Source organism: Symphalangus syndactylus, chromosome 5 (genome assembly GCF_028878055.3).
Source record: "Symphalangus syndactylus isolate Jambi chromosome 5, NHGRI_mSymSyn1-v2.1_pri, whole genome shotgun sequence".
In the NCBI taxonomy this organism is placed as follows: domain Eukaryota; kingdom Metazoa; phylum Chordata; class Mammalia; order Primates; family Hylobatidae; genus Symphalangus; species Symphalangus syndactylus.
The window spans coordinates 57,751,170-57,772,405 of NC_072427.2; the positions used below are offsets into that span (position 1 = coordinate 57,751,170).

Consider the following 21,236-nt stretch of genomic DNA (forward strand, 5'->3'; position numbering starts at 1 on the left):
AACTTCAGGAGTTTTACTGAGAGATTTTCTCCAATGTCCAAAGATTTTTGCAGCTCATTGACTATGATTTAGAAGATTTTGTAGTGGTGAAATGTCTTCCTAGATAATAACTATGTATATTCATTAAACATTGCTATATATAATAAGGTATATTGCAGCAAATATCTAGAACTCTAAGAGTGTATGGCATTCAGGAACACCAAAAGAAATGAATTAACTAAAGAACACAATTACATTTGTATTTAAATAGAGTGTTTTGCTTAAAGTGTTTTGGTTTTATGTTTATAAAATACCTGAATGCTTCATATTATTCCTTGGAAAGAATGTGTACCTTGTGCTTAGTAGGAGAATCCATACAATTACGTTTCTATTCTGTTTCTCCAGTTTATTATTTTCAACCCATAGCCTGAAGTCACCAATCTCTTTGTGCCCCGTCCCTTGGGCAATGTATATTCAGGAAGTGTTGCTTTTGGGTAAGCCTTGTTGAGACAATGCCTGGCTGGTTTTGTCTGTTGGTTGTTAGCCTTGAATGCCTGGCCAAGTTGCCCACAGTTGATAGGGTAGAAATGGGAGAAAAAAGGAAATACCAATGATAGACTTCCTCAGACTCAGCTCTTGCAGCACAGAATAGTGTACCTGAGTGGTAACGCAAGTTAAAAATGACTGGTATTCTCCACATTACAGTACTACTGGCATATTGCTTTACATGCCTCCTGAAAACAAATGTGCATTGCACACCGGATGGACATGAAACCAAGATTTATTAAAATACCCTTAGCATATTTACAATTGAAAGCCATGAATGCAATTCTCTGTAAATTCCAAAAAATATAATTCTATCTCTTAAAACAAATTAACAGAGGTATCAACAGATTAGGATAAATATAATCTATCACAGAGACAGAATTTTTTGAATAGACAATTGACGTTTTTCTAATCAATATATATTATGTACAAAAATACACTTGATATGGTGACCAAGTACTGTCGAGGAAAAAAAAATATATATATATAATACACACATATTTTTATTATGTACAAATCAGTGTTGGTTCCTTCACCCTTTCTTTTTAAAAATAAATACTTCATTTGGTTGCAAATGACATTTATAAATTCAACTCATGAGCATTTCTCAGCTTTGACAAAATTAAATATGCAAACAAATCAGAAATACATATTTTTAAAAATGCAAAGGGAAAAATACCTGAATCCAATGAGCTTATTATGCTTAAAAATATCCAAGAGCATGTAAGGTTTCATGTCTTTAAAGGGCGTTCTCCTTTCCCCAACTGCCTTCATTACTGCCTAAAATCCTTTCAGATTTTATCTACAGATTGGTCTAATATTTAAACAGAAAAGCCTATGTTTTACCAGGTTAAATGGCTATTTAGGACATGCTTACACTTTTAAGTACTTTCAAGAGTGTAACAGTTACTGTTCATCTGAAAATAACCAAAAAGTGTCAACATCCTGATTCAGAACAGGGGTAGATGTTTGAATCATGAGTAGTAGTAAGAATGGAGTGGCAATAAAAATCCTTATGATTCAAAGTGTTTGCCTGCACAGAATTAAGTCAATTTGTCCAGCAGCACAGAAAGTTACTTGAGATTCAAAAATTTGGCCTTCTGCATTATAGCTGGTGACCCGCTCTGATGTACAAATTTATCAAGAGAATAGCCTTAATTAGTTTAAGGTAAAACCTATGAGAAATTGAGAAGGCCTAGAATAACACCCCCCTCCACCCCGCCCAACCTTATTAAAATAAAGTAAAATAAAAGGAGACGTATTTTCCATCTCTTTTATGGATTTTCCTTTTTGCTTAAGTGATGAGGTGATGCTGACATTAACAAGAGGCAGTCACAGCAGTGTCTCTCACATGGGCTCCTTGGTGACAGCGGGGCTCCCTGTCCAAACGGCTGAGGAATGGAGCACAGGGTGTGAGGGGATGGAGGAGGGGCCAAGGGAGATACTCAGCTGTCTATGATGCAGAGAGGTGAAAAAATCTGGGTCTGGGGGAAACTGTAAAGTAGGAAAAAAATAGCCATGGAATATGAAGGAAAAGGACGCGGAAACAGAAGTACTGAAAGGAGAAAGTGAAACAAAGCTAGAAGTCAAAATGACTTTTGAACAGGCATGGAGTAAACAGGGTCTATGGACAAGCAACCCCATGGATCTGAAATTGCTGGAGCTGTTAAACCAAGCACAGACCAGTTTCACTGGGGTACCTGCTTTCCCAGTACATTGTCTGGCACTGACCAATACAAGATCATGGACACTCACATTTGCCTAATACAGATGCCTTGAATTTCCACGGAAAAGCTGTCCATGATACAACCATGGCAAAAATCACCAGCTCCCTAACAATGTAATCTATCAGCAAAACATTGCACTAGCCTCGTTCAAATTTTTCTCCTCCATGCGTCCCTTTTTTCTTGCTCATCCCATTGCTTGCAACCTCACAAGATACCAGTTATATGAAGACATAAAACTGCATGGATCAGGTGCACTTTAGAAAGCAGCATCCAGGGTCCAGGGTGTCACTAAGAAAACTAAACCCTGAAGTACTTGAAATAATTTACATTTCTGCTAGGTCTGATTCATACTAGGATGCTGACTGCCTTCACTTAGGTTCTAGGCATGCAGGCCAGTGCTTATTTTCCAGGCCAAAGCACGATCCCCTAAATCAAAGTCCAAGGCCACCCTGCTTGCCATGCTAGTCTAAATGAAAACTCAATGAAAGAAAAAGACTGATAAATCAATGTTTTCTCTAAAGATTCTTAAAAATTATCCAATTTCTAATTTTAAAAGTTTCTGCCTTTTTAGTATTTTAGATTGGTTCTTTAAAGGGAAGTCCTTTTTATTAATGCATACTCTCTTTGAAGATTAGACATCTAGCTGACAGTAGGGTCATATTACTTATGCCTTGGAAAATTATAGAATTGCACAATTAAAAAATTAATAATTTTGGAGTAGACCTATCCCTTAGGTAGATCCCCAAAACCTATTTGTGTCATTGCGAGCAAACAGAAGAATTGATACTAGACTTTCCCTCTCACTCATGGATTTGTTTTCAATGGAAATGGAAGCCTGCCAAAGATTATGCAGAACAGTCTTAGTGGGGCTGAGCTACCTTCTTCATGCCTTGTGGCCCAATGTATGAAGAAATAAGATTTTATCTACAGACAAGTTAGCACGAAGCGAGGAAAAAGAAGGTATTTATAATTCACAAAAACATCTAAAATGTAAAGATTTCAAATGTCCTTTTAGTCCCTTACTGGGAAGAGCAGTATAATTTTTGTATGCTATAAACTCCTTTTTATACATCTCCTATAGAGAAATCTGGAATTCAAAATCCATGCTAAGAGTTCCCAGAGTGTTCATCCCTGAACACTTATCATCCATGTCATGGGGAGGTAGAGAGTAATTTCCCTGAATAGCCAGTGGTCTATGGGACTAACCTTTCATTTGGAAAAGACAGATCTGGAAAGTGAACCCAGTTGAACAGTCAAAAACACATTTGTTTCATGAGAGGAAAGTGGAAGAAAGCCCCTGAAGAGAACAATGAAGGAAAGTAGGTACACATTTGCCAAGGACGTTAACAAACCATTGCTAATGTGTGCCTGAAATCTGATTTCCTCCTTGATGTACTAAGATAATGCATTGGCAGCTCATACTATACATGGAGAGAAATACTCATATTCATTTAAGACGTTCTCATAGTTTCAAAGACCGAGAGCCCCTCAGTGTCTGCACAGGTAGAATTTAGGAAAATGTTCAGCCTATGTGACAGCTATAGTGTGGTAGAGGTTGTTCAATCTATGCCAAATTCTTTGGACGTGATTTTCTGCCTGAAACTATAGTCTCCTTTGATTTTGCTGGCCCAATGTTATTAAGTTTCACACAAAGCTTGGAAAAATAGCCCACAAGTATAGTTGGATCAGCCTTTAGAAAGGGAGAGACTAGAGATTCTCAGTATATTTAAGAGAAGATTTAAAAACAGAAAATTACATAAGCTTAGAGGGAATGTAGAAAAATAAATTCATGGCTATATCTAACGCCTTCATATAAAAATGGAATAAAAATCAATCTTCCCCACATCAAGAACTTCAGAGATGTAATATAAAGTCTGGTGTTCACGTGAGCTCTTGACTGAAGAACACCACCCTATCATAGAAGAGAAGGGTAAGAGAGAAAAGGTCTTCTATGCCCCTGGTTATCATCATAGTAGTTAGGAGAAGGGCTGGGGATAGAGGAGGAAATAAGTTCCGTAAGTTCCACCAGACAGCAGACCTACTGAATGACGCTTAATTTGCTTCCTAATCTCTCCATTGGTAGAAATTGCATAGTGGCTTAAGAGACAGAGTTAGTCAGCTGCCATTTTAGTATCTTCATGTTTCCAAGTTGTTAACTACAGAAGTTTCCCAAATGCTAACTTTATATCACAGTATTGGTTAAGAGTCTTGGAACAAATAAGCATACTGAATTGGCTTCAAATTTGACGTGTTAAAACTCTCTTAAATTCATCACTTCCCAACAAAGCATTGATCTGGAAGTTCGGTAGATTGCCCATTCCTTGGGAAGGGAGATGAAGAATTGTGAAACCAAAATGCAGTGCCTCTAATAAGGTGTCAACAGCGGACGGGTGTGCAGAAATGACACAAAATAGGCTAGTCACAGACAAGCTGTGTAACTGAGCCTGGTTATGCCTGGATTCAATTGCTAATGGAGATATGAATATCATTATGTAAGTCTAAAGAAGAAAGATCTGCTGAGTCGAGTATTTGAAGGTGCTTTTCTTTAAGCCACTTCTATACTAGTAATGGTTTCCAGGCAGCTGGATTCTCTCTATAGCTGGAAAATGGAAATATATCCAACAAGTTATTTGCATTTTGGAAAGGCTAAAAATTATCCACTCTTTTCAAATCCTATCAGCTTGGCCACACAGACTGGTTTCATCTGTGTTGCAGATTTCTTTATGAGGACAAAGTAGCAGACATGCATGAAAGTTCACTTCTTTATTCTCTCCACTCTCTTCAGTTGTAGGGTCCCTAAAGGTAAAATAACTAACACAAAACAAATTTTAAAAAATGGAAGCTTTTTCTTTACTCTCCACCTTTTGGCCATTTTTGTTTTTATTAGAACAGACAGGATAAAAGAAAAATGAAGCTCAAATATAACTGATGCTTCTTGTTAGCAATTTAAAAAGACAATTTAAACTATTTTATAAAATCAGATATTTAATATTTGGATCAGATATGTGGGAGGGGGGAAGGCTATATATTTTTGGACTTCTTCCTTTTTGTCATATAAGGCTCCAAATTGATTTCATCTTTGTTGTTTTTGTGGATGGAGGTGAGTACTACAAAATTGGCCAATTTAGTATGTCAGGGAATGAAGAGGTTCCGCCGTCAATGTTACAACCTGGTTCTTGGAAAAAGAGCCTGCAAGCGTGCATTGCTAATTCCCCTTCACACACTGACTTGGTGCAGTTTGCTCTGCTGTTGTATGCAATGATCTGCATCAATGACACTGGCCAAGGGAGGAGCAGAAATAGAAATGAGGACATATAACTTTCAAGAAAGGAAGAGTATCATTAAAATGAAAATTTCTCTGTTGCAAACAGCATAGAGAAAATGTGCAATCCCAGGCCAATAGGCAAATCTTTGCCCAAAATATACATATTTCTTCTTCTACATCTCACTGTGGCCCTTAGAAAAACCGTACCAATGACTTATCTTATTGGAGGTGTTAATACTACCAACGTATTTTATTCCTTCCTTCAGTTTTTCCAGTTTCTTTACCAGCAGTATCTGAACTTTTCATTTAGGAAACACCATTCTTTATGGTGCTTATGAAAACAGGAGGTGCCTGAAGGAGGCTGAGAAGAGGTTTGCAGCTTCTACTCTCCTTGATAGGGGAGGGGAGGGGAGACTGCGTGCCATCTGATACTCAATTCCTCAACCATACTGGCAATTTGTTTTGGCTAGAACATTTAAAAGTGTTAATAGCTCCACTGGGCTTCCTTATTCCACTTCTCAGATTTTTGAAAATGTTTCTCCATAATTCCTGAGTAGTTGCAGTGAGTGTGTAGAAAGACCCCATCATCAACATAAGGATTCAAAAGGCAACTGTTGTTGGGCAGTAGGGCCATCACCTATGACCTCTGGGCCCCCACCGTCATCATAAACATCCACTTCTGCTTGGCCACATTTTTTCTTTTCTTTTTCCCCAATAAGCTGCCACTTCTTGAGGTAAAAACCATACAGCACACCTCCTAACCTGGTGTTTGATACTTCACGGGCCTGATGCTTTTTTTTTTTTTGAAACAGTCTCACTGTCGCCCAGGCTGGAGTGCAGTGGCACGATCTCGGCTCATTGCAAGCTCCACCCCCCAGGTTCACACCATTCTCCTGCCTCAGCCTCCTGAGTAGCTGGGGCTACAGGCTCCCGCCACCACGCCAGGCTAATTTTTTGTATTTTTAGTAGAGACGGGGTTTCCCCATGTTAGCCAGGATGGTCTCGATCTCCTGACCTCATGATCCACCTGCCTCGGCCTCCCAAAGTGCTGGGATTACAGGCGTGAGCCACCGTGCCTCGCCTGGGCCTGATGCTTTTTACCTAATATGTCTGTAGTGTAATTTATGATATACTTTGTGTAATTTATGTAACTTATGATATTGTGTGCTCTGATGCTTATTGTCAATTGCTCATGCAACAATCTGAACTACTGTCAAACTGTGTCCTCAGATTTAATGAATTTTGTCTAGGAGGAAACAAAGTTGTTTCTAAGTTAAGGGTTCTTAGAGTTACTACTAAGTCAGGTGTGAGTGTCTGGTTAGATGCAGCACAGCAACACTGCTTACTCTCCTTTCCAGTTCAGGGAGGGCTATGCTTAGAACAGCCACTTAAAGCCTGCTGGCTGGATGTGCTCAAGCTGCCAAATGGCATCCTGATAACCTCCTCTCCAGGAAAAGTTCAGATCCTCCTGCTGCACTGAACACAAGCTCAACATTATTTTAGAGGGATCATTTTCAAGGCCTCCAGATTATTTTAGATGAAATTCCTTGAACAAATTGTCATTGACCTTTACTGAGCATCAATTTGAGTTAAAAAAGAAGGCTGTGTCAGCAACATGGTACATTGGTGGACTTGGGAGGGGGCATCCTAGATATATGACGCAGGGTTCAGAATAGGTGAGAATAATGAAGATTCTGCCATGGTGTCTTACAACACTAACATCATACATTGACTAGTGTGACAAAACCACTAGGTTTCCCCAACCGAGGCAGGCAAACCTTGCTTTGTAGAAATAGGTATTTTACTGAAAAGTTTTAGTCTGTTCACTAGGATGAAATCCAAAGTGGGCTGCATTTGTCTAACTCTCAAATTAAGTGTTTTCACTCATTACTCTTCAGCACTGGTTCCTGAAGGGTTACGTGGCCACAGTGGCAGCCCTTCTTACCTTCACTGATTTCTCGTAAGCATCCTGTTTAGAGACCCAGGCGGACTGCAGTGACTCCACCTCAAACCTCACGCTGCTCTCACCATCAAGCCTATGAGGATTTAGACTTCTGCTGGCCCCACAGAACTCAAAAGAGCTGATTTCTATGGCATGGGTAAAACTGGCACTTTTCTTGTGCATGGTAACACTAGAAGGAGCATATGATGGTTATAAGTGGAATTAGTTTTTAATTGATCTGTTCTTTTGGTTGTCTTCAGAGTTAAGTGAAAATGAAGAGAAACTATGTAAGAAAGCAGCATAAAAAGCTTCTTGCTCACAAGCAACTTCAAGCCTTTTTAGTCATGCATGTCCCTTCTCAGCTTTTCTATTTTGCTTGTCTCATTCCTTCATTTTGAATTTTAAAAATCCAACCATGTTACCATATTCCTTTCAGTTGCACCAGTAGAAAAGGCGGTTAGCACCTGCATGAATATGGCTTCTGTGACTTGATTTGATCCTGACCGCAGTCTTCATTCCTGAAGCTGACACTAGATTAGGATATGGTGCTGCTTTCATTACTGGATCTATTATAGAAGCATTCCTGAGGGGCTGCTGGCTGGCAGGCATATCCTGGGAAGATGCTCAGGCACCTGGCAAGTCCAAGGGTTCTGGAAAGATGCTGGGGCAAGGGGCAGGCCACATGTGGTGGCTGGATCAGGAAGGAATTTAAGATTCCTGCTCAGCTCTGGACTGTCCTCCACCAACTGGAGAAAGCTCGGCCTCTTCAAGGCCTAAAAATGAGTCTTTGATCATATTCTCAATTCATCTCCAGTCCTCTTTCTTCACCCCTCAGAAGATAAATTCTGAGAGGTGGCTTAAAGACAAAAGTGTCAGAGAGGTCAAAGGTGGTTTCCTTATGTGACTTAAGAGCCAGGGTCAGAAAGAGCTGCCTATGAACAATATTCCACTTGGAAGTTTTCTATTAATGTAATTACTTTCTTTTCATTTTGATGTAAGGAACCTTTTTTCTGCCCTTCAGTTTTTTGACATTAAAGAGTCCTGCTTCACCCTACTTCACATGCCTATCAGCCAAGGTCATGAGCGGGGGCTGTGAGTTGCATTTGCTCTCCTGTCTGGAAACTGCCTCCTGGGGATGGGGGTGTATGTGTGGGGGGGTCCAGCTGCACAGTCACAGCACATTACGTAGAACTCGGCTGCATGTCAACACAACATTGCCCATTCATGAACGGTCCAAAATGTAAAAGGTGCTCCGCTGCTGGGTCTCTTGTCCAAGCAGGTTCTCTGACCTCAAGGCTGTGCTTGCTCAGGTATTACAGTTTCTCCTGGGAGTTGGGGTGCAGAATCTCTGCTGGCCCGGAAAACCACAAAGGACTGATGTAGAAACAAGAATGGACCTCACTTAATAACTGATGTCAACTTCTTGCATGGTAACTCGTTCTCCAGGATGAAGTTTATGGCTATTTGTCTCCCTCTCTCCACCCAGGTACGATTCTGTTTTTTCTCCTTTTCATTACGTAAACCATAACAACAAAAAATCATTTTTCTAGTCCGGAAAATATGTGTTCTTGGACCTCTTCAAGAATAGTTTTGGTGAGCTTCAACATTATTGGAGAGAAAGACGCTGTGGATTTTGCTGCAACAGGATCAAAACTAAGACCAATAATCAAAACTGCAGTGTGTAACGACAAAGACTTGAACTCTCCCAAGGCAACCGTCCTCAATGATCCTTTCTCTCTTCTGTGACAATGTGACATATATCAAGCTTTGGTTATAAAGCTGGAAATCTCAGCTTTTAAAAAAATTTGGGAAACATTTTGTTATTTCTTCAGGCCTTAGAACAAAGAGGACTTTGGGCTTCGACAAGAAATAGTCATCAAATATTTCTGCAATGTTCTCTTAAATAGTTTTCCATTGTTCCTGTGGCTTCATGAGGGACTTCTTAAAGAAGGCATGGGGCACTCTCTGCAGATGACCTCAGAAAGAGATGAGCAAAACAAACATTTAGTGACACATCTTTCAAGAACGTCCTGCAACCCTGTGGTCACAAAGAGCATGCGTGCAAGGTCCTCCATCTCCAGTGCCATCATTTCCATGTGTCTTCGTCTTAGTTAGTGGTCACACTGGCTTCCTTCTGACGCAGTCTTTCTTTCTGTTAAGGAAAAAAATGAATGTATTATTTCTTTCATCTTTCTCAAGTTTTCATACATTTCTCAAATTTTGGTCTAGAATGCTGAGCTTCCAGAATTGTGCCAAACGGCCTAGAAATGAAAGTACCTCTACTGCTTTCCCTAAGCTCTTAGTTATCTGCTCCTCCCTATCTACCACCCTTACTCCCCAGAAAACAAACAACAAATCAATAACCAGCCAATCTACCAACTACATCCACCTAAAACATGGGCCTTTACCATGCCAGGGTGGTCTTTTCTGTTCTCTTCTTTTGTGACAAAGACCCTAACTTTGTAGTGTTACTCAAGGACCCCTTCCGTCCCTACCTTTGGCCCATTGATGGAATTAGAGAATGCTCAAGAAGATATGAAAAAAAAAAATTACTGTTTCCAATGATCAACTTGGCAGAACTCAACAAAAGCCATGCAAAATGGGAGATGACCAGATTCAGTCTCTGCAGAATGGCAGAAGTTCCCGATTTGCCATGGATGTTATGCTCTTCATTCTCTGAGCTTCCTCCTCAGGGATTGCCTTCTAAAGGGAAGGACATGGACATCTGCTGGGAAGACGTAAAAATAAACAGGAGCACACTACACAGAAACACAGACCCTCATGGTATCTGTGACACTAGGGAAGTAAACATATGAGTATGGTAAGGATGGTGTGCTTGCTCTGGGAGGAGGACAAATAGAAGGCTAAAATGGAAAAAGGAGTATACTCTTTTGGAATGAGCAGATGCAGAGAGAAGCCTTTGAGAATGGATCCTTAGCTGCTTATGAGCTATGAGATATGATGTTGCACTGAATTACTAAATTGGCCTAGATATAAAATTAAGTTGATGATTTTTCGACACCCATCCTACATTTGGACCCCATCCCTAACTTGCGAAATTGAATCAGGAATCAGTTTACAAGCTCTTCCCTAATTTCCACCCACCCACCCACCCAGAGAGACAATAAAATAAGCAGCCCCCACAAGCCCAGGTTCACAATTGGGAGCTTGCTCACAGGGGAGGTCGTAAACCCAGTTTCCCTTTTGTCTACCTGGCTGACCCCATTCTCTCTGCCTTGGGGGAACAGGCTTGGCTGTAAAAGTCTGGATAGAGGCCCAAATAAAAGGTCTGGAGGAAGAGGGAGAGGCTCATGAAGGAGGAAGATAAAAATCAGGGTTCAGCCAGTTGCCACTGAAAATCATACAAACGAATGTCATAAATACACCATCAAACAGGCACAGAGGACATGCCCAGTCAGGTAGGGGCATGTGCTTAACCATGGCTTCACCCGACCAAGCCGTATAGCCTGGACTTTGCCATTTCTCATTCGTCAACCTCATGCAACGTTCATTTAGCTGCTCATGGGGTTGCTGGGAGAAACATTATGGTCAGTCAACAGAAATAATCTCACTTTATAACTTAGATTTCACTTAGATTTTCAAAGGATTTGAAGCATCCAGCAAAAAGGTATTAATAATCTAAAAGGATAAAGTAAGTAGCTGTGGGACATCAGGGCCCAGAGAGGGCAGAGTTTGAAAAATCCGAGAGAGGAGGGTGATACTTCCACTTCCCACTCATTGCCATTCCCCATTGCAGAGTCAACCACAACAGCTGAAATTCACAGCAACAAGAAAAACAACTAATATTTATCGAGCTCTTATTATGTGTTAGGCGTTTTACATGTCTTTTCTCAGTTTTCTCAAAATAACCCCAAAGGAAAAGTAATATGTTCTTTTCACGGAAGAGAAAGAAACAAAGTAACTTCACTAAGGTTTTACAACTACTTAAGTGGCAGAGCTGTGATCTGAACCCAGCCATTTCATTCTCAACATCCTGGGATCCTAACCATGTAGCTATTCTGACTATTGTGTGTAACACCTAGGTGGAGATTCATTGTGATCTCTATTGAAAACTGGACTTTGGAGGACAACGCAATCTCAAATCTAGGAAGACTGGGGAGACTGCTGGTTTCCAGAACAGGGAGAGATGTCAGGAGACCCAGAATCTGGTCCTGGTTTTTGTTATCCACTTGCCAAGTGACCCTGGGTAGGCTGTATCTTTCTGCACTTCAAATTTCCCAACTATCAAAATAGGAGAATCCCTGCCTCTTTCTTTAATGGGGAAAAGGAACTGAAGAGAATGAATATATTTAAACATTTTGAGAAAAAGATACTTTGAGATAAGGGTGACTGTATTGCGGGTAGGGTGTAGAAGGATGTGAAATGGCAAGTGACTAAATTTGGTTTATCAGAAATGACCTATGTTGAGTTTACAGGAAAAACATATAAAGCTATGTTTTGTACCTCCACCCACACATACTTTTTTTTTTTTTTTTTAACCATATGCTACTCTGGGATGGGAACTGGGAATCTGGATACTACGTTTCATCTCTGAGCTTTAGCCCTTCCTGGGCGCACCTCAATTTTCATGAAAATCGTTAGGTTACGCTGAAAAATATATCTCATATCTCACCAGGCTAGCAGTGGGATTGATTTTCTTTGTCTCCACTTTCTTCTCTGAGGTCAACTTGCTGACTGATTCCTGAGCCATTTTCAATCTGAAATAGAAATAGGGAAAAGACAGGGGAGAGAGGGAAAAGAAAGGAAGAGGGAAAAGGAAAGAAGAAAAGAGTTAAGGCAGGTTAAACATAAACCCAAATGCTTTTGAATTAATCCATCAGCAATTTGAAAATACTGAAATGTTTTTTCAGTGCTTTTTGTTATTAAATTAAAACCCTAATTAGGTGTGAAGGCTTCTCTGCTTTATCAAAACTTAATTTTCTTCATGAGCTGAAGCCTGTTTTTGTGAACAATGTGGTAGTTTCTGATGGATGGAATACTATGTGCGCAGAGCATTATTTACTTCATTGTTATCTGGCTTGTGATCCACTTAACAGATAATGAGATGATTTTGAAGAATGAAGTTCTGAGGAAATATGAAACTACGAATATTAAAATTCACCAATTCACATCAATTAAGATGTGATAACCTACAGAATGGGAAAAAAGATAACCTACGGAATGGGAAAAAAATATATAAATATATATATATTTTTCATTCTGTAGGTTATCTTTTTTCCCATTCAAAAAATATATTTATATATTATGTATAATATATAATACATATTTATATAATATGCATATTTATTTATATATTATATATAATACATATAATATATAAATATATATATTTTATATATATATATATATATATATATATACACATATATTTTGAGACGGAGTCTTGCTCTGTTGCCGAAGCTGGAGTGCAGTGACACAATCTCGGCTCACTGCAACCTCTGCCTCCAGAATGGGAAAAATATTTTTAAATCATATACCTGATAGAGACTTGTGTCTGGAACACATAAAGAACTCTTACAATTCCAATAAGAAGACAAATTATACCCCCTCTTCTAAAAATGGACAAGGGATTTGAATAGACATTTCTCCAAAGCTGACGTACACATGGTCAATAAGCACGTAAAAAGATGCTCAACGTCATTAGTCATCAGGAAATGCAAATCAAAACCACAATGGGATACCACTGCACATCCACTAGGATGGCTAGAATCAGAAAGAAAGACAATAACAAGTACTAGAGATGAAGATGTGAAGAAATTGGAACCCTTATACACTGTTGATGTGATTGTAGAATTACACAGTTGCTTTGGAAAATGGTTTGGCAGTTTTCCAAAATGTTAAGCACAGAATTACCATATGACTCAGCAATTCCACTGCTAGGTACATAAATATATGTATAACTAAGAAAATTGAAAAGATGTCTATATACAAATTTGCATATGAATGTTTATAGAACTATTATTTATAATAGTCAAGAGTAGAAGCAACCAAATTTCCATCACCTGATGGATAAATTAAATGTGGTATATCCATACAATGGAATATTACTGAGCCATAAAAAGGAATGAATTTGCTGATACATGCTACAACATGGATGTACCTCAAAAACATTACGCTAAGTGAAAGAAGCCAATCACAAAAACACATGACTCTATTTACATGAAATGTTCAGAATAGGCAAATCCATACAGAAAGTAGGTTAGCAAAACCATGGGTTTCCCCAAAATGGGGAGTTATTGCTAACCGGTCAAAGATTTCCTCTAAAATCAGATAGAGTAATGGTTGTAGATCCTTGTAAACGTACTAAAAACCACTGTGTAGTGAAGTGATACTAATGTGTACTGAACTGTACACTTTAAAAGGGTGAATTTTACAACATGTAAATTCTATCTCAATACAACTTATTAAAAATTCATTAATTCAGCATGATAGTATTTCTTACCTATCAGGTTGGCAAATGTAAATAATTAGACAATATTAACTGTTTGTGAGGTTGTAGGGGAATGGGAAGTGCCACACAGTGCACTAGAGAGAAGAAATTGGTCTAGTTGGGTTTGGCAATCTCAAGTAAAACTGAAAGCATGTACACTCTATGAGCCATCACGTTTTCTTGTAGGGAGATACCAAAAAGAATTATAAACAGACACAGAGCTTTCACTGTGGCAATATATGCAATCATGAAAAACTGCAGACAACCTAATGAATAGGTTCAATAGGGTAATAGATATATGACAATAGCAAATAACAACTAACATTTATTGGGTACTTAATCTGTATCACGTGCTGTTCTACCTACTGTATTTGAATTAAGCTTAATTTTCACAACAACTCTGTGAGATAGGAACTTTTACTATTCCCATTTCATAGGTCTTAACCACCATGCAATGTGCAATGCTGCTTATGTACTGTATTCATTCAACAGAATAGGGTATAACAGTGAGAAGGAATGAACTAGATCTATGAATTCAACAATCACAGGAATCAGAGGCATGATACTGAGAGAGTAAGAATCCTGCAGTGATACAGTGAATAGGCCATCTATGATGATGGTCAAGAGCTCAGGCTCCAAAGCCTGATTGCAGAATCAATTCTTAGCCCTATCACTTATTAACTGTGTGACCCTGCACAAGGGAACTCTCTGTGTGCCTTATTTCTTAAAAAAACATGACAGTAATAGTGCATGCTACATAGGAGTCAGAGGACTGAGACAGTGTCAGAAGCATGTGAACCACAGCAACGCCATCTTGAATAGAAACTGGGTAAAATGAGGCTAAAATCTATTGGGCTGCATTTCCAGATGGCTAAGGCATTCTCAGACACAGGAAGAGACAGGAGGTCAGCACAAGATACAGGTCATAAAGACCTTGCTGATAAAATAGGTTGCAGTAAAGAAGCTGGCCAAAACTCACCAAAACCAAGATGGCCACGTAGTGACCTCTGGTCGTCCTCACTGCTACACTCCGCTTAGCACCAAGACAGTTTACAAATGTCATGGCAATAGGAAGTTACCCTGTATGGTCTTAAAAAGGGGAGGCATGAATAATCTATCGCTTATTTAGCATTTCATCAAAAAATAACCACAAAAGTGTGCAGCCAGCAGCTCTCAAGGCTCCTCTGCCTATGGAGTAGCCATTCTTTTATTCCTTTACTTTCCTGATAAACTTGCTTTCCCTGTACTCTGCAGACTCGCCCTGTACTCTTTCTTGTGTGAGATCCAAGAACCCTCTCTTGGGGTCTGGACTGGGACCACTGTCCTGTAACATCTTTCTGGCAACCACAGAAGGGACTATAGTGAGGAAACCCCTGACCCAAAGGCTAGCTTTGGGTAAGTGGTGGGGTCCTGTAACAGCAGTGCAGCTCCAGGCGGGTAGTAATAGCAGAATAAATGTAAGCTGCTATTGTTACTTTGCCTGCAGTATGCTACGTTGTGTGTATAATTTTAAATTGAACCCATACATACAGACATCTATCTGTAGTTATATATGGATACACACATATAAAAGTATTCAAAATAGACTAGAAAGATACTCAGTAATTTCATGATAGAGGTTATTGCTAGAAAGATCTGGGAAGAGAATGACACTGGCAATAATATGCCAAGTAGAATTTCATTTTATCTGTAATACTTCATTTTTAAACTTAAAATCTTAAAGAATATATGATGAAGGTTAATAGTTATAATTCTAGGTAGTGGGAACATGGGTGTGATATGTTATCTTTTATATTTTTATTTTTAAAATTTCTTCAAAAAATCTTCAAAATAGTAAATACTTACAGATCTACCAACTCAGACCTTTAAAAAATATGCTTTTTCTTCCATGCTTCAAATAAAAATATCTTGCTTCATATTAATCACATACTTGTTGGCATCTGTAAGTGGCTGAGTAGCTTAGCTCTTTATTTAGCTAATGTTATACAATTTGCTTAAAACACACCTTTAGTAATCCCATCTCCCTGCCCACATGCACACGTTAGTTACAATGAATTCAACATTCTTACTTGTGCACTGGACAATAAATTAATTCTGCTGTTGCGGTGTGAAAGCAGTCATCAGAAAAATACATCAACAACCAGGCTATGCTGTGTTCTGATAGATTTTATTGACAAATACTGGTAGTGGGCCAGATCTGGCTCATAGGCTGTAGTCTGCCAATTCCTGGACTGTATCATAGGATTCAAAATCTTATGATTTTGGATTGGCAATACAATCTCCCCCGTTATAAACCTAGTTTACTTGTCTATCTTACCTTTTCAGACCCAGATCTGTTGTATTCATAGTATGCTGGTTTAATTAGCTGAGAATCCTTGGGTAAGTCACGTAACCCCCAAACCTCAATTTCCTCATCTCTTTAAAGTGTGAATAATACCACACCTAATAACATTGTTGCTATAAAAATTAAAGAAAATACTATATGTGATTACTGATCAAGCATCTTTTCCTTCACCTCACTCCATGTGTTCCATGACCCACCCAAATGACTTACATTCTTTGTACATGGCTTTTTCTCATCTTTGCATCTTGCTTTTACTGTTCCCTCAATGACTGTCTGAGTCATTTCCATGCATTCAAATTCTTCCCATTCTTCTATTTACAGCTTAAGTGTCAAAGTCACGAAAGCTTCCTTCATCTCTCTTAGCCAGAAGTAATTGCTCTTTTCTTAAGTGACAAAGCACTTTGTGCCTCTCTTAAGGTGCTTAAGGCATTTCGTCTTAGAACTGAGTAGGTGTCTTATTTTTCTTAAACCATTGGAATGACTTGAGGACAATGAGCAGGATTTATCCATATTTGGGACCTCTCCTTGTTCCTTTACCCAGCACTGTACCATGCACAAGTCAGTTCTTAGTAAGTATCTATGTGACAAATGACGTGCATTGATAACCTTTGTTTTTCTGCCTTAAACAGTTTAAATGTTTAGTAAATACTCAGAGTTATAAAATGATTGCTTTTTGCATTTATCCTTGGGAAAAAACTATAAAAACATTTAGAAGTGTAGTTCTAGTTACGGATTAGCCGACTGAGTCTTTTTTTTTTTTTTTTTTTTTCTATTTATTTATTTATTTATTTATTTATTTATTTATTTATTTATTTTATTATACTTTAGGGTTTTAGGGTACATGTGCACAATGTGCAGGTTTGTTACATATGTATCCATGTGCCATGTTGATTTCCTGCACCCATTAACTCATCATTTAGCATTAGGTATATCTCCTAATGCTGTCCCTCCCCCCTCCCCCCACCCCACAACAGTCCCCGGAGTGTGATGTTCCCCTTCCTGTGTCCATGAGATCTCATTGTTCAATTCCCACCTATGAGTGAGAACATGCGGTGTTTGGTTTTTTGTCCTTGCGATAGTTTACTGAGAATGATGTTTTCCAGTTTCATCCATGTCCCTACAAAGGACACGAACTCATCATTTTTTATGGCTGCATAGTATTCCATGGTGTATATGTGCCACATTTTCTTAATCCAGTCTATCGTTGTTGGACATTTGGGTTGGTTCCAACTCTTTGCTATTGTGAATAGTGCCGCAATAAACATACGTGTGCATGTGTCTTTATAGCAGCATGATTTATAGTCCTTTGGGTATATACCCAGTAATGGGATGGCTGGGTCAAATGGTATTTCTAGTTCTAGATCCCTGAGGAATCGCCACACTGACTTCCACAATGGTTGAACTAGTCTACAGTCCCACCAACAGTGTAAGAGTGTTCCTATTTCTCCACATCCTCTCCAGCACCTGTTGTTTCCTGATTTTTTAATGATGGCCATTCTAACTGGTGTGAGATGGTATCTCACTGTGGTTTTGATTTGCATTTCTCTGATGGCCAGTGATGAGGAGCATTTCTTCATGTGTTTTTTGGCTGCATAAATGTCTTCTTTTGAGAAGTGTCTGTTCATGTCCTCTGCCCACTTTTTGATGGGGTTGTTTGTTTTTTTCTTGTAAATTTGTTTGAGTTCATTGTAGATTCTGGATATTAGCCCTTTGTCAGATGAGTAGGTTGCAAAAATTTTCTCCCATTCTGTAGGTTGTCTGCTCACTCTGATGATAGTTTCTTTTGCTGTGCAGAAGCTCTTTAGTTTAATGAGATCCCATTTGTCGATTTTGGCTTTTGTTGCCATTGCTTTTGGTGTTTTAGACATGAAGTCCTTGCCCACGCCTATGTCCTGAATGGTATTGCCTAGGTTTTCTTGTAGGATTTTAATGGTTTTAGGTCTAACATATAAGTCTTTAATCCATCTTGAATTAATTTTTGTATAAGGTGTAAGGAAGGGATCCAGTTTCAGCTTTCTACATATGGCTAGCCAGTTTTCCCAGCACCATTTATTAAATAGGGAATCCTTTCCCCATTTCTTGTTTTTGTCAGGTTTGTCAAAGATCAGATAGTTGTAGATATGCGGCATCATTTCTGAGGGCTCTGTTCTGTTCCATTGATCTATGTCTCTGTTGTGGTACCAATACCATGCTGTTTTGGCTACTGTAGCCTTGTAGTATAGTTTAAAGTCAGGTAGCGTGATGCCTCCAGCTTTGTTCTTTTGGCTTAGGATTGACTTGGCGATGCAGGCTCTTTTTTGGTTCCATATGAACTTTAAAGTAGTTTTTTCCAATTCTGTGAAGAAAGTCACTGGTAGCTTGATGGGGATGGCATTGAATCTATAAATTACCTTGGGCAGTATGGCCATTTTCACGATATTGATTCTTCCAACCCATGAGCATGGAATGTTCTTCCATTTGTTTGTATCCTCTTTTATTTCATTGAGCAGTGGTTTGTAGTTCTCCTTGAAGAGGTCCTTCACATCCCTTGTAAGTTGGATTCCTAGGTATTTTATTCTCTTTGAAGCAATTGTGAATGGGAGTTCACTCATGATTTGGCTCTCTGTTTGTCTGTTATTGGTGTACAAGAACGCTTGTGATTTTTGTACATTAATTTTGTATCCTGAGACTTTGCTGAAGTTGCTAATCAGCTTAAGGAGACACAACATACCAGAATCTCTGGGACGCGTTCAAAGCAGTGTGTAGAGGGAAATTTATAGCACTAAATGCCCACAAGAGAAAGCAGGAAAGATCCAAAATTGACACCCTAACATCACAATTAAAAGATTTAGAAAAGCAAGAGCAAACACATTCAAAAGCTAGCAGAAGGCTAGAAATAACTAAAATCTGAGTCTTAAATAAGGAAGAAGAAAAGATGCTCAAGGCCACCCAAATGTGCTAAATATTTACACATGTCATCTTACCTATAGATTCCAAGACACTTAAAAGTATCCACATTACTTTGCCCACAAGGAGACTAAGACTCAGTGAGGTTATGTAACTTTGTCCCAAGTCTGGAATTTATTTCTCCCACTTAGGAGGTAAGGGCTTTTTGCAGTTAATCAAAGAAAATTTGCTCGTTAGACAGTTTCTAGCTGCATACATGCTCAACCTCCTCATTGTTTGTGGACTTGTTTTTGTTTCTGGCCTAGATATTGGCTCTAATGTCCATCAGTAGATGATTGGACAAAGAAAATGTGGATCACATACACCATGAAATACTATGCAGTCATAAAAAGAATGAAATCACCTCCATTGCAGCAACATAGATGGAGCTGCAGACCATTATCCTAAGTGAAATAACTCAGAAAAAGAAATTCAAATACTGCATGGTCTCACTTATAAGTGGGAGCTAAACAGTGGTTACACATGGACATATAGAGGGAAATAACAGATGCTAGGGGTGGGGAGAGTGGGAAGACAGTGAGGGTCAACAAATAATCTATTGGGTACAAGGTTCACTCTTCGGGTGGTGGATACAGTAGAAGCCCAAACCCTGCCACTATGAAATATATCCATGTAACAAACCTGCACAAATCCATGTACCTCCTGAATTGATAAAAATAAAAAAAAAAAGGTTATATGGCAATCCTTACAAAATAATTTGGAAATATAGGAAAAAAACATACAAACATGTCAGAGAAAGAAAATATATATTCTCAATTCATAAATGTCTCAGTAAAATTTCTGAAAACTTTATCTTTTCCTCTTTCTCATTATCATGCATATGCTCCCTAAGGAGTTATTGGGAACCCCAGTAAATACCAAGTGCTGCCAACGTCTACTGAGGAAAGACACAAGTATAAGATGGGAAAGTGAGTCATGTCCTCTGATGTTCTTGCCTAGTCTTGACTCTGTAGAAGTTGACTGTAACCTGGCCAGGTGTGGTGGCTCATGCCTGTAATCCCAGCACTTTGGGAGGCCGAGGCAAGTGGATCATGAGGTCAGGAGATCGAAACCATCCTGGCTATCAGAGTGAATCCCCGTCTCTACTGAAAATACAAAAAATTAGCTGGATGTGATGGCAGGCGCCTGTAGTCCCAGCTACTCAGGAGGCTGAGGCAGGAGAATGGTGTGAACCCGGGGAGGGGGAGCTTGCAGTGAGCTGCCATCATGCCACTGCACTCCAGCCTGGGCGACAGAGCGAGACTCCATCTCAAAAAAAAAAGGTAGTTGAGGTGGCATGCCTTTCCATTGAGAGATTTAGGCTCCCCACTGTTATAGCCTCATCTTTTGGGAAAGCCTATGGCATACTGTGGGCTTTCTACAGGCTAGAGGCATACGGCTGTAGCTAAATCAAGTCAATTTTCAGAATCTAGCCATCTGTGAGACTGAGGAAGTACAATGTCTTTATTCTTTTGACATTCAGTATTTCACTGGTTTGTGTTGTACAAGGCAGAAGATACTGAAATCATCATGAAGTTTGTAATAACAGAAGTGCTTTTATTTTTGACCACAGGGATCCAGCACACCAGCCAATCAAAAGATAAATGAGATATGGAGGAAATGGGGCAGATAAGAGTGTTCAGGCTGCTTTACACTCCTTTTCACTACTGGAAAATCCAATAGTTTGGAGCAGTGTTTGTAAACTATTTTTCAAAGAGCTTTAACCTTCAGCAAAGGTGTTTCAGGGAGAAGAGGCAGAATTAGGGGATCCTCTAGATGCCAATGTTGGCAAGCTCTGCTTCAGTTAGAAAAGCTTTACTTTGTTTTATACATTGATGATTTATGTTTTTATTTAGACAAAAAGAGCTTTTTTTTTTTTTTTTTTTTTTTTTTTTTTTTTTTTTTTTAACAGAACCTTTTGAAGCTCCCAGGGGGGAAAACAAAAACCAAACCAAACCAAACCAAACCAAACCAAACCAAACCAAACCAAAACAAAACACACCTTCCTCTTCAGGAGAAAGACAACAGAAGCCAACAGAAAGCCTCTTCCTAAAGAA

At 39.0% G+C, this 21,236-nt stretch overlaps 1 protein-coding gene across 9 annotated transcripts in view; it reads right to left on the reverse strand.

Annotated features, from left to right (window-relative positions):
• Positions 1-744: 744 nt before the first annotated feature.
• Positions 745-21,236, reverse strand: part of FMN1 (formin 1) — a 441,973-nt gene continuing 421,481 nt past the window's right edge. For all 9 annotated transcript variants that reach the window (XM_055278579.2, XM_063640268.1, XM_055278582.2 and 6 more), the window contains 2 exons: positions 12,093-12,177; positions 745-9,611 (listed from right to left, as the gene is read on the reverse strand). In XM_055278579.2, coding sequence (XP_055134554.2) covers positions 9,567-9,611; positions 12,093-12,177 — 130 coding nt within the window. In that variant the 3' untranslated portion in view covers positions 745-9,566. The remainder of the gene's footprint in view (positions 9,612-12,092; positions 12,178-21,236) is intronic.